This window comes from Geotrypetes seraphini, chromosome 14 (genome assembly GCF_902459505.1).
Source record: "Geotrypetes seraphini chromosome 14, aGeoSer1.1, whole genome shotgun sequence".
NCBI lineage: Eukaryota > Metazoa > Chordata > Amphibia > Gymnophiona > Dermophiidae > Geotrypetes > Geotrypetes seraphini.
In genome coordinates, this window is record NC_047097.1 from 59858016 (window position 1) to 59872799 (window position 14784).

The 14784-nt window shown below is 44.9% G+C and overlaps 1 protein-coding gene across 5 annotated transcripts in view; it reads right to left on the reverse strand.

The window, feature by feature from the left end:
- LOC117348422 (apolipoprotein L3-like) overlaps positions 1-14784 on the reverse strand; it is a 28396-nt gene that overhangs the window by 5961 nt on the left and 7651 nt on the right. For 3 of the 5 annotated variants that reach the window (XR_004536982.1, XR_004536981.1, XR_004536980.1), the window contains one exon: positions 11543-11939. Coding sequence is in view for 2 of the 5 variants with exons in the window: in XM_033920563.1 (XP_033776454.1) it covers positions 1309-1328 (20 nt within the window). In the remaining 3 variants the exon portion in view is untranslated. Of the gene's footprint in view, positions 1-1278; positions 1329-11542; positions 11940-14784 lie in introns of those variants that run through there. The other 2 variants (XM_033920563.1, XM_033920564.1) reach the window with 2 other exon arrangements.

The following is a 14784-nucleotide window of genomic DNA, read 5'->3' on the forward strand; positions in this document are numbered from 1 at the left end:
ATGGTGCGACCGCATCTGGAGTACTGCGTCCAGTACTGGTCGCCGTACCTAAAGAAAGATATGGCGATACTCGAGAGGGTCCAGAGAAGAGCGACAAAAATGATAAAGGGCATGGAAAACCTCTCGTATGCTGAGAGGCTGGAGAAGTTGGGGCTCTTTTCCCTGGAAAAGCGGAGACTTAGAGGGGATATGATAGAAACTTATAAGATCATGAAGGGTATAGTGAAGGTAGAGAGAGACAGATTTTTCAGACTGGCGGGGGCAACAAGAACTAGAGGACACTCAAAAAAATTGAAGGGAGATAGTTTTAGAACAAATGCTAGGAAGTTCTTCTTTACCCAGAGGGTGGTGGACACCTGGAATGCACTTCCAGAGGGGGTGGTTGAGCAGAGTACGGTTTTGGGTTTCAAAAAGGGATTGGACGAATTCCTGAGGGGTAAGGGAATCCAGGGGTACAATTAGAGGGTTACTATACAAGACAAAATGCTCTTGAGTAATAGATCACTACAGGTCATTGACCTGGGGGGCCGCCGCGGGAGCGGACTGCTGGGCATGATGGACCTATGGTCTGACTCGGCAGAGGCCATGCTTATGTGCTTATGAAGTTCAGTTTCTTTATGTGCAGTATAAAGGACATGGAGTAGGTAAGTGGATAGCAAGTAGAGCCAAGGGGCTGAGGAGCAAGGTTAGCAAATGTATACACTTCTCTATAAGCTTATAATGCAGTGTCCCGCAAACGTTCTTCAGCTGCGGCACACTCAACATAGTGGCTGCGGCTCGAGGCATCCGAAAGTGCGCGGACGTCACCACGCGCATGTTTGATGTCATCACGTTGACTTCTGCGCATGCGCCAAGGCCCTTCAGACAGGCCCTGAGATGCCAGTGGGGGGGTTGCCAGTAGGGAAGAGGGACGGAGAGAAGGAGAGGCGCTAGTGCCAACTGATTGCCTATAGCTCATGCCTCTCCTCCTCCCCACTGTGCCGTGGCACACCTGAAATCTCAGGAGGAACATAGTTTTCAATGCACTGTTATAATGCTTGCACAAGCCCTGGTACTAACAGAAAGCTCTCTTGGAAAGAGGGCTCTAGTGCAATGGTTTTCAGGATACCCACAATGCATATGCATGAGATAAATTTGCCTGCACGCCCTACACTGTACACAAATCTATCTTGTGTATATTTAAGGTGGCTTTCTTATAAAACAGACTGACTGGGTGTGTCCCAAGGCCTGGGTTGAGAACCTCTGTCCCAGTGATGTATTCGACCTGAACTTTGATACCTCCTGGTCCTCCATGCTTCAGCTTCTTACCATCTCCTCGTTTCCACCATCTGAAAGCAGACAAAGAGCCAGGAATTCAGTCCAAAATGCAGTTGATTATCTGATGGAGAAACAATGAAATCAACTGTACGCATACAGACAAAAGTGTGCGATGGATTGCTCAATGTGCTTCTTTCTAATCCATACGTGTGTAACTCGCTTTCTGTAATCACTTTCTAAAAGCATATGGTGTATTTATCGCATGTTTCTTGTCCCCACGTTAGATACAGGTCGTCATGGAGCATATATGCATGAGAAAGACTTACCACATGTATTGGACAAACATATGTTGAGACCTAGGTTTCTGCCATAAGGGTACTTGCAGTGATACCTAGAGGCTCTAATACAGCAACAAATTCTTTACTTTTAGTTTACTTGTTCTAGTCTAAGGAGGATCGGGGAATGGGATTAGTTTTGGAGGGAACTAGCTAGAGAAAACTGTAGGCAGATAAAGACCATTCTAGGCTTATTCAGTTTGCCCATCCATGCCATCTATGGAACTCTCCCTATCACTCCCTAAGAGATCCTAAACACTTGTCCCAAGCTTTCTTGAATTCAGATACTGTTTTCACCTCTATCACTTCCACCGGGAGACGGTTCCATGAATTCACCACCCTTTCTGTGAAGAAGTATTCTGTGAAGAGGTTCCTTCTGAGTCTATCCCCTTTTACATTCAGCCCATGATCCCTCCAGAGCTTCCTTTCAATTGAAACTCACCTCCTGTGCATTTATACCACTTAGGTATTTAAATGCCTTTTTCATGATTCCTTTCTCCCTTTCCTTCTCAAATCTTAATCTTTGTCTCCTGCTTCCTCTGTCATTGACCTGCATGTGAAGGGAGACCCATCCAACCCAATGGCCCCTACAGAAAAGAGTTCCATTTACTCAAACCAGACCCCTAATTATGGGAAACTTTGGAGCAATTTGCTGCTTAAACTTTTCACAATGTTTGGGGTAATGGAAATAGGTGGAAATAGGGAACCTATTATACCCACTCCTGGGGTATAGGAGTAAAGGAGAAGTTGGGTACAGTTGTATAATTCCAAGAAGGCAACCCAGACCATCTATCATCTCGGAATAGCTCCACCGGCTGACAAAACAAGAATTACTACAGCCACAGGTCTCCTAGGAACCATCTCGCATAGAGGTCTGCACGGGAACGAGGATCGCGGCAATCCCGCGGGAATCCCCCCTAACCCGTGGGACTCCCACAGGGACCCCCCGCTGGCCCACGGGACTCCCATGGAGACCCCCCTCTAGCCAACGGGACTCCCACAGGGATGGAAGGCTTTGGAAGCAGGGTTCGTCCATATACCGTGTTTCCCAGATGATAAGGCAGGGCCATCAAATAAAACAGCCCCCCCTTTTTAGAAAAAAATGTAAAATAAGGCACCCCCCCCGCAAATAAGCCACCCACCGATACCTGCGATTACCCGAATCGGGTGGTACGGTGGGTGACTCCATGTGGTCCCTCCGTCTACCGTATTTGCTTCCATGGCTGCGTGCCGCGCCTCGTCATGAAGTGAAGAGGAGGAAGTGACAGGACTGCAGCGCGCGCACGTGACTCCGCGCAAGGAAACACAGGCAGCTTCCCTCATCCCTCCCTAACGGAGACTGCAGGAGTTTGTTCACGGCCAGAACATCCAAAAGTGAGACACGCAGACAGGTTTCTTTTGCTGTGAGCAATACCACTTACTGTATATAAAGCCTGTTTAAAATGCATACGGTACATAAACAATGGTTTCACATTGTCAAGTCCCCTCTGATGCTGCACTACAGAATAATCTCTTTACTGTGTTTCCCTGATGGAGAACATTGGGGACATTAAATGGTACAATATATGGTATGATGGATAAAGCTGGCCATACACGGTACGATTTTTCGGCCGACCGATTCTTCAGCCGTCAAATAAGACAGCCCCCCCCCTTTTTAGAAAAAAATGTAAATAAGGCATCCCCCCGAAAATAAGCCCTAGAGCATATTTTGGCCTTCCAAAAAAAATAAGACAGTGTCTTACCATCGGGGAAACAGGGTAATATAACGGACACGTCAGCCTTAGTAAAAGAGGGGGTTTATAAGTTAATTACCTGAACAGAGAACAAAAAAAGGGTTCCACCAACGAGATTCCACAAGGAAACACAAACACAAAAGAAACTGTGGAATTGATGATCCTGTCAGAAGTAATTGCTGCTTTTTATGGGGACGGGCGGAGATGGAGGTAATTCCTTGCAGGGATGGGTGGGGACGGAGAGGATCCTGACGGGGATGGGTGGGGACGGAGAGGATCCTGGCGGGGACGGGCGGGGATGGGTGGCATTTTTGTCCCCGCGCAACTCTCTAATCTCGCATCCACACAGGACCAAGTTACCTGCAGTGTTGCTTTGGAGCCTCCGAATCCCTGAGCCTCCCAGCACCCATAGGAATTCTATGAGCGTTGGAGCTTTTACTGCCGTGGCCTGCAATAAAAAACCCTAATGCGGCTTGATAAAAAAAAAGGGGGGGGGGGGAGAGGGGTTTAATGTTCTCCTTGTAGACTGAATTTCTTCTAAGATTACTATGGGGTCCTTTTACTAAGCCATAGTATAAAGTGTCCCTTAGCAGATTTTTCATGCACGCCATGACATTTTCACCACCGCAGTAAAATGTCTGATTTTCCATTTTGTTCAATTAATGGCCACCCGTTAATGTTGCCTTTACTATGGTCACTATAAAAAAATGAGTATGTGAGCATTTCTGACATCTATCTTGTAGGTGGCAAGGGCTCATGCGCTAAATGCGTGCTAATCAGTTAGTGTGCTGTATTGTTGCACTAATTGATTAGTGCAAACACGCTCACTCTGCACCCCCAGACATAGCTCTCCAAGATAAAATAAAAAATATTTTTTTAGTATGTGGCTTGTGCACACAGATCACAAAATTACCGCAGGACACCTGAGCGCATCCTGTGGTAAGCCATGGTAAGCGTATGCTAGTGCTTACCACAGCTTAGTAAAGGATCCCTATATTACTTATTTTATTTGATATTACTTTAAAAATCTTATATACGGACTAGTCTTATAGCCCGTTACATTAACGGGTGCTAGAATATATGTGTGTGTGTCTGTCTTTATTTCTTTCTCTCGCTCTCTCTCCTTAGCCGCTTTTCTTTCTGTATTTCTTTCTTTCTTTCTTTTGGCTGTCCACCACCACCCCTTGCTTGCTCCCCCTGCCCATTCTCCCTTCCTTTCACCTTTCCTGTGTCCACCACCACCCCTTCACTGCTCCCCTTATCCAACAGCAGCCCTTCTCCCTTTGTTTTACCTCCCCCCTGTCCATCAGCACCTCTTCCTACTCCCCCTGTCTAGCAGTAGACCTCCCTTCCTTTTTCTCCCCCCCTGTCTCTTCCGCGGTCCATCAGCACCTCTTTCCTGCCCCCCCCTGTCCATCAGGCCTCCCTTCCAACCTGCTGCTTGCGCCAGCTCTTCCTCCGACGTCACTTCCTAGGCATGGGTCCAGGAAGTGACATCAGAGGAAGAGCCAATGCTGGCATGAGCAACAGGTTGGAGTTACTCGCACCATGAATGTTTGAGGTACGGGGAAAGGGAAGTGGCGCAAGCGGTAGTGGGGAGGTGGGGAAGGAACGGGGGGGGGGGGAGGTGGAGAAGACAGGTGCTGGCGCCCCCATGGACCGCCCTCCCCTTACTACAGCACTGGTCTTCGATGTTAAGAGCAGAACAGGTTTAGTTTCAGCAATCCCTTAAACTAAACTACAGTAAACCTTAAGTTTATATACCGCAACCTCTCTATAAAGATAGAGCTTGGCACGGTTTACAGGAACTTTAAACTAAGGAAAGAAAAACATAATAAGAATTAGTAGTTATAAAGAGGGCAGTGAGATTTATATTTTTGAGACTAGCCAAGTTTTCAGATGCTTTCGGAATAATTGGAAGGAGCCCAGATTCCACAGCAGGACAGGAAGGTTATTTCAAAGCTCAGTGATTTTGAAGAAAAGAGATTCCCCTAATTTTCCAGCATAGATAACGCCTTTTAGCAAGGGGAAAGAAAGTTTAAGTTTTTGGATGGATCTGGTAGTGTCAGGTCTCGTAGAATTCCAAGATAGTAGAATTAGAGGAGGAAGAATGCCATGCAGGATCTTGAATGTTAAGCAGGCACACTTGAAGTGAACCCTAGAAATTACTGGAAGCCAGTGAAGTTTTGACAGAAGCGGGGAAACATGATCAAATTTGCTTTTTACGAAGATCAACCTAGCCGCAGTATTCTGGATCTGCTGAAGTCTTTGAAGGCTTTTCTTGGTCAGACTTAGATGGAGTTACAATAGTCCTGCCTGGAAAGACTGATTAGCTGCAGGACATTTTGCTGTTGGACTTAGGTCATGTTTCATAGACTCACGTTCTCAAAGATATTATTGTTCTCTCAGTAACAAACCTCTTTCACAGTTTTGGCTTCAATCACCACTGCTGGTGTTTATTCCAGATATTTATTATCCTCCCAGCTTTTTAATCCTGAGACGTTTTGTAAAGCTCACTTCTGCACCTTGAATCTAAGGATTTATTGCCTTTTACCTTTAAGAGTTTAAAATAATTCCTTTTACTTATTGTCCACTATCAGTCCAGAGCTTCCACCTAATACTAAATTTGTTTTGATCTTTGAAGGAATTAAAATGTCTTTACCTGCTTACAGCCGAGCCGGATCTTCTCCCTTTCACTAGGAGCTTTCTGTTTCTGAATTACTGTTCATAGTGCTCATATGATCTATTGAACACACCCCTTCTGAGGATGTGTACTCCAATGTAATCCAAGCAACATTAGCTTACTTAAAATATATTACTGGTAATTTTTGGGGGGTGTCTTGCAATCACTGGGGTTGCCACTGGCAAAACATTCCACATTCTACGCAAACCTTTGGCACTCAGTAACTTAGGCCTAGATTCACTAAACCTTCAAACAGTGTGCGATCCGTTTCCATTTGCATGCCGGCTGACAAATTCACTAAAGGCCTGCATGCAAATGGGGACGATCGTTAACATGACCCCTACCACCGGCCAGGATCACTAGAGAGCGATCCCCGCTCATGCGCACACCCTGACAATAGTGACAGGAGAAGCAGCCTCCTGTCACTGCTGTCAGGGCTCAGCCCCGATTTCTCCTGCCTGCCCTGCTCCGATCTCTCTTGCCTGCTCGCCGGACTCTCCTGCTTTCTGCCGCCATTCCCTGCAGTGCAAGCCCGTGGTTTTAAAGCGGGCCTGCGCTGTGGGGAACAGCGGCAGAGAGCAGGAGAGTCCGGCGAGTAGGCAAGAGAGATCGGGGCAGAGCAGGGCAGACAGGAAAGCCTATACTAGCCCCACCCACCGGCCCGACACACTGGCCCCCCCTCCAGGCCCCAATCTCTCCTACCTGCCCTGCTCTGCTCCAATCTCTCCCTTGCCCTCCCTCGGCTTGGCACGGCCCTCGCTCCCCTCCTGGCATGGCCCACCCCCCCACACCAAAACGTTGGGAGATGGAGGGGTGCTCAGTCCCTCCTGCTCCTAGGCCTCCCACCCCTGGTCGGCCCAGGCCCACCCACCCACCCTGGTACCTTTAAAATAGTTGGGAGCAGGAGGGTTGCCCGGTCCCTCCTGCTCCATCCGACAAGGCTCCCATCTTCGGGAGCAGGAGGGGTGCCCGGACCTTCCTGCTCCTAGGCCAATCTTTGGTTTGCTTAGTGAATTTGGGCCTTAGTCCAGGCCAGAACTACAGTTCTGACAGGGGTGTAGCAACAGGCAGGCTTGGTCCACCCAGTTTGAGCCTATATCCGCCTAACCAGCAGCCACAGCCCGCTGGCAGTGGTTTCACTTCCTACACACTGCTACGGGCTGACCTGAAAGTCTTCCCTCTGAGAGGTATCATTGTTGAGGATATGTTGAAACCCTCAGCTCAATGTGTGGTGGCTGCTAAGAAAGCAAATAGAATGTTAGGAATTATCAGGAAAGGAATGGAAAACAAATATGAAAATGTTATAATGCCCTTGTATCGCTCTATAATACAGCAGCACCTCAAATACTGCATGCAGTTCTGGCCACCATATCTCAAAAAAGATATAGAGGAATTAAAAAAGGTACAGAGAACGGCAACAAAAACGATAAAAGGGATGGGATGACTTCCCTATGAGGAAAGGCTAAAGCGGCTGGGGCTCTTCAGTTTGGAGAAGAGACGGTGATATGATAGAGGTCTATACAATTATGAGTGACTACTAGGACTAAGGGACATGCGATGAAGCTACTAAGTAGTAGATTTAAAACAATCCAGGAAAATATTCCTTCACACAATGTGTAATTAAACTCTGGAATTTGTTGCCGGAGAATGTGGTGAAATCAGTTAGCTTAGCGGGGTTTAAAAAAGGTTTGGATAAATTCCTAAAAGGGAAGTCCATATGCCATTATTGAGATGTCTTGGGGAAATCCACTGCTTATTCTTAATATAAGCAGCATAAAATCTGTTTTACTACTTGGAATCTAGCTAGGTACTTGGGACTTGGTTTGGCCACTGTTGGAAACAGGATACTGGGCTTGTCGGTGTGTCCCAGTATGGCAAGTCTTATGTTGTGTCAGAGGGAAGGCTTCCGGGTCAGCCACCAGCACTGTATAGAAACTGATACCGGCAATCTGAAGAGAAACAGAAATGCTGCACAGGCTGGGGGGGGGGGAGAGGGGGGGAAAGAGAGAGGCTGCTGTACAGGCTGGAGATGGGGGAGAGAGATGCCCACCTACCTTGGGCTCAGGCCCATCCAAAATTGGATATCTGGCTACGACACTGGGTTCTGAAGCAAGAGGATTACTTAAAATAGTTTTTAAGCATAAGGAACAAAAATCACAAGGGACAAAACTATAGCCAGATTAAAAGAAGTAATAGTAAACACTTACAATCACTTATTTGTTCCTTCAGGACTCTCCACCTGCCACATCTCCCGCTTTTGCGGGTCTTCTCCCACCCTCCAACCAATAAACTGTGATCTCCAGCTGCCTCCCCATGCCATGGCAGCAGGAAAGGCCTTCAGGAAAGGTCATTTCCTGCTGCTGCTAATCCCAGGACAGCAGGAAATGACCTATTTTGAAGGCCTTTCCTGTTGCTGCGGCATGGGGAGGCAACTCCTTTTGCTTCTGGCTGCCAACTGGCTGTGCCAGAGACAGAGCAATGTGCGGAGCAGAAAGGAGTATGTGGGTAGGTCAGATGGACTGGAAGTAGACTCTGAATCTCCCACAGAGGAGGTTGGCCTCCTTGGCAGCTCAGGCGCCTGCGAGACTTCTCTTTATTTCTCTTAGATGGTATATTCCAGATGGAAAACACTATTGTCCTCTTCTCTTCGTAGATCCCAGGGATGTTCTCTTTATCAAGTTTTTATTAAAATCTGATAAAACGTTTATATAAAAGATTTCTAAACGATTAACAATAAAAAAACTTATCGTAACATTTAATAACAAATATGGTCTATAGACAAACTTGCAAGGGGGGGAAGGGTAGAAATGCAATTTTCAAGAAAAGAACATAAATGGGCAAAACATTAGGGAAGGGTTTGAAGCCACTGTGTTTAAAATCTCCTTCTGCTTCTCAGAACCAGGGTCTCCCATTTCTCTTGTGCTCCAACTGCTATTAAATTACTGTACACATATAACAAATGTATGTAGGACCACATTAGCAAGCATTGTTGGCCAATATCTTATCATCTTTCTTATAAGATTCTTGTCACTACACACCAGGTTTATTCTAGCACACCTAGTTTTTTTTAATAGTTGTCGAATTCTGTATGTTCTGGTCAGATCGCTTTGTTCTTCACAACAATTACTGTTCACCATCCCTAGCACTTTTACCGTTACTGCTTCTACTCTAAGGCATTCTATTACCGTTATACATTAGATTGGAAGCCTCTTTCATTAAATTCAAGGCTCACTTAAAAATAGACTCATAGATATGCAGCATTTTAAAAAAATTCTGACCACCGTGGGCAGAATTAGCCCTGGGTATTCCGTGCCGAGTCATATCTGGGCACTGGCATCAAATATCTGGGGCTAATTTCTTATGTGCTGGCTGCCAGAGCTTATGCAAGTCCCAGCTATTATTCAACCAGGGCTCACATAAAACACTTATGCAGGCCCCAGCTGAATACTGGTTCGGACCCATGAAAAAAGATACAGGTGCCTTCTACTCCCCCGATTCCAATCCCTCTCCACCCCTCAAAGAAGATCAAGGCCCCCCTATAATCATCTGTCCCTCCCCCTGAAAGTGCATAGCCCCTTTCTGAGTTCCTCCCTCCAACCCCCCCTCAGAGGCAAAATCCCTGCTCAGGTATTTTGGTAGTAATGTGAGACTGCCATTAGAGCAGGGATGGGCTAGCCCTAATGAATATGCATGAAGCAAATTTGCATGCCTATCACTTCCATCATATGCAAATCTCTCTCATGCATATTCATTAGGGCTAGCCTGAAAACCCGATTGGCCTGGTGTTCCTCCAGGACAGGGTTGGGAATCACTGCTCTAGAGAACATAAGAATAGCCCTACTGGGCAAGACCAATGGTCCATCTAGCCCAGTATCCTGTTTCCAGCAGTGGCCAATCTAGGTCACAAGTACCTGGCAGAAACCTAAATAGTAGCAATATTCCATGCTGCCAAACCCAGAGGAAGCAGTGACTTCCCCCATGTCTGTCTCAATAGCAGACTATGGATTTTTCCTCCAGGAATTTGTCCAAATCTTTTATTAATCCCAGATACACTAACTGTTATTACCACATCCTCTGGCAACAAGGTCCAGAGCATAACTATTTGTTGAGTGAAAAAATATTTCCTCCTAATTGTTTTAAAGGTATTTCCATGTAATTTCATTGGGCATCCTCTAGTCGTCATAATTGTTGAAAGAACAAAAATTGATTCACTTTTACCCATTCCATACCTCTCAGGATTTTGTAGACCTCAACTCTATCCCCCCTCAGCTGTCTCTTTTCCAAGCAGATGAGCCCTAACCTCTTTAACCTTTCCTTATATGAGATAAATTCCATCCCCTTTATCATTTTGTTCGCTCTTCTTTAAACCGTATTTCACTATGGGCTCCTTTTACTAGGGTGCACTAACGCAAGCTCTATGAATGGGTTAGCGTGTAGAAATGAATGCAATATAGACCATGGAGTGATACAGAGGTATTATAATATTCTTGGTCTTATTTACCATCCCTTCTCTAATTTCTTAACGTCCTGTTTGCTTTTTTGGCTGCTGCCACACACTGGGCAGAAGATTTCAGTGTATTGTCTATCCCTAGTTCTTTTTCTTGGGTCTAACTCCTAAGGTGGACCCTAGCACCTGATAACTATGCTTTGGATTATTCTTGCATTTGTCCACATTAAACTTCATCTAGCACAGGGGTGGCCTCCTCAAGGGCCGCAATCCAGTCAGGTTTTCAGGATTTCCCCATTGAATATGCATGAGATCTATTAGCATACAATGAAAGCAGTGCATGCAAATAGATCTCATGCATAGTCACTGGGGAAATCCTGAAAACCCGACTGGATTGCGGCCCTCGAGGAGGGACTTTGACACCCTTGATCCACCAGCTGGTTGATAGCCTTCCAATTTTAAGGTCTTCCTGTAATTTTTCACAATCCACGTGTTTTAATAACTTTGATTAATTTTGTGTAATCCGCAAATTTACGCTGGGTTTTACTAAACCATGGAAGATCTTCTTACCGTGGGCCAGCGAGGTAAATACTCTTCTGCGGTTCAGTAAAAGGAGCCCTTAATCACCTTACTTGTTTCGATTTCAAGATCATTTATAAATATGTTAGCTTGGTGAAGTAACAGGGATAAACCTCGGCTTTGACACGAGCCGTGTTTCACTGACGCTTCTTCAGAAAGCCGAGTCACCTTGATTTCAAGGAAACCTTAAATCTCTTAAACTTAACACACTTCAAACGCTGACAATGTTTGAAGTGTTAAGAGAATGGCAATAAGGATAAGATTAAAAAAATTGAATTGTATCAACAAAAACAAAAACTATGGCTGTAAATATAATATGGTTAAATACTCAAGTTTCAATTATTCATCTCAAATTAATGCATGTTTTTTAAAATTCATATTTTATGTATATAGTGTGCCCCAAATCAACACACAAGTTCCTCTGTTACACAGAAATGTAAAAGAAAAAGAACATATTTCTCATTTATGTGGGTTGTGTTGGGATTAAGAAACCTGACCCATTAGCTATAGTTTTAAGTTCCAATCTTTTCATTTAATTTTATAAAATTATAATACAATTATGCAAAATGATGCATCAATAAATTGATATGAACAATACGGATTCAAATACATTTTCAAAAAAAAAAAAAAAAAAGACACTATACAAAAGTTTCACTTGATGTCAGAAGGTGAAAAAATGAGATCACTTTATCTCCTTGATCCTTTGTATATCCATATCAAGAATGTCAATATGATAACAAGTCCTGTTTTAAATAAAGTTCCAAAGGTTTGCAAGTCTTAAGGATGGCATGCGAGTTGTTGCTTTTTTCAGCAGATTTTAATTCAAATTTGTATATCATGCAGACTGTATTCCATCAAAATGTAACATCCAACATATGTGAATTTTTCCAGTTACCTAAAATCATCTGCAAGACAATAAAGATTAAAATATCACAAGGTTTGAGATCTTTTTCTTGCATATCAAGTTGAGGGTGCATTGATCTTATTAAAGTGATAATTCTGTAGTACAATGAAATATACAGTAGAATCCCAATTAGCTGGTACTCAAGCAACCGGCACTCACACCCAACTGGCAAAAAAAATTGTCCTCCCTCCAGCCCCCAAAGTAGCAGTGGCAGTGGTCCTAAGCCACAAACCCTCCTCCCTCTCTCCTGCCCCAAAGCAGTGACAGCAGTCCTGAGCCGTGAACCCCCCCTCCCTCTAGCCCCAAAGCAAGGCCCGAAGCGGCAACAGCAGTCATGAGCGATGACCCCCCTCCCTCCAGTCCTCCCTCCAGCCCCGAAGCAGCGGTAGCAATCCTAAGCCGCAACCCCCCCTGACCCTCCCTTATCTGAAGCAGCAGCACCAGCTGCCACCACTGCTACTTCGGTAAGTGAGGGGGGATCCAGGAGGCCAGACCTGCGTGGAGGGAGGGAGGGAGGGCAGACTGTGGGGGATGGGGAAGAAGAGGTGGACCAGAAATGTGTGTGTGGGGGGAGGGGTGTCCAGCAGGTTCAATAGGGTGCAGGGGAGGGGAGATGGATGGATGTTGGACCCATAACCAGGAAAAGAAGGGGGTGGGGAAAGAAAGGGACCGACCGAAGGGACCCAGACCCAGACCCAGACCGATGGGAGGAACAGATGCTGTTCCTACAAGTGGGGGGATGAAAGAAAGAGGAATATAGCGAGGTGGATAACTGTGCTTTATCCCAGGACAAGCAGGCAGCCTATTCTCACATGTGGGTGACGTCATCCGACGGAGCTCCGATGCAGACGCCTCACAAGCAGACTTGCTTGAAGAAACTAGAAGTTTCGAGTCGCCCGCACCGCGCATGCGCGAGTGCCTTCCCGCCCAGCACAGGGCGCGTCTCCTCGGTTCTTAGTTTTCTGCGGAGCCGAGAAGTCCTTCTTTGACTTTCTGCGTTCAACTTCGTTCACTTTTTGCCTTCTCTACGACCGCGGTTGGTGTTTTTTCTTCACGAATCGCCGTTTTATTTTGTTTTCATTAGTTTAGTTAAAAAAAATAAATAAATTTTTTTTGTCTTCCGTACGTTCTCCGGGACGGGCCGCTTTTTAATTAATTTTAATTTCTTAATCTTTTTAATTTATAATTAACTAGTATTTTTATTTTTAATGTAATCTTTGTTTTCATCCTCATTGAATGCTTACGTATCTTATCTCTATCTTTCCTATCGTCAATTGAGTTTCTTTCCTTAATCAATTGTTGCATTGTAAACCACTTAGGTCAGTGATATGCAAGAGCGGTATAATAAATCTTAATAAACATAAACATATAGGGACCGAGTCATATTGGTGGAGTGAGTTGGCCTATATACTTTGGACCAGAAAAAAAAAGACATTCAATATCATCATATTTTATATCTAAATCCTTAATCCAAACACCTTTTAATATCCACTGACCCCCAAATTCTGTATATGGTGCCTTAAGTTTTGTGCGCAAATTGATTGGCCTTACTGGCACTGATAATGGGCAATTAAAACCTGTAACTGACACCAATTGCAGCGGCACTAACTTAAAGCTATATGCACAATTTGGAAAATGCAATTCTATAAAAAGTATGCGCCAGTCGCAGTACACGAATGACCAAGGGAGGATCATGGGTAAAATTATAGGCAATCCTAAAAGTTATGCTCGTTATTACAGAATATGTCTGATCAGCATACAAATTAGGAGCAGGCGTTTAGGCCTGGTTTTACCTGCCTTAAATGGGTGCACCTAAAAGTTATACGATGCATTGGCACTTAGGCCCTCTTTTACTAAGGTGCGCTAATCGATTTAGCGCATGCATGTTAGTCTATGGATGCCTTAGCATTTAGTGCACGCTAATCGGTTAGTGCACCTTAGTAAAAGAGGAGGTGAGTGCGATTCTATAAAAGGTAAGCACTGTTCTAGTCGGTGCTGATTTTTTAGGAACCATATATAGAATCAGGCCCTGAATGTGGAAAATTAAATATATTCAACACTTTAAAGAATGCTTTTTTTATAATGCACCTCACACCCATGCTCAAGGCTTAAGCTCATGACAGATTCAGACTAGAGAATGACACGGAGACAAAATTCATCACCGTTCCCGTCCCCGCGGATAACCGCGGGAAACCATCTTCATGTCATTCTTTAAGGAGAGAGGGAAGAATCAGAGTATGAATGGCCACAACCACTGACCCGCAAGCTTTGCTTTGAAGAATGCTGAGATTGAGCAGCAACATTCCAGAGCAGATATTGTGATGTCATAATGCCTCATTCCACCAGTGCCTAAGAGCCAATCACATCAGTGATGTCACAATGGCTTCATTATCCTTGGCTCCCATAAGAATCAGAGTATGAATGGCCACAACCACTGACCCGCAAGCTTTGCTTTGAAGAATGCTAGTGTAGAAGGACTGAGGCTGAAACAGACACTACAGAATGACAGTCTCTGGTATCCAGAGCAGATATTGTGATGTCATAATGCCTCATTCCACCAGTGCCTAAGAGCCAATCACATCAGTGATGTCACAATGGCTTCATTATCCTTGGCTCACATAAGAATCAGAGTATGAATGGCCACAACCACTGTCCCACAAGCTTTGCTTTGAAGAATGCTGGTGTAGAAGAACCGAGGCTGAAACAGACACTAGAAAATGACATGGGATTATTTCCCGCAGTTATCCGCAGGGACTGAAACGGTGATGAATTTTGTCACCGTGTCATTCTCTAATTCAGACCTCAAAGAACAAGATGGTAGATATTTTCTTATGACTCGCATTAGG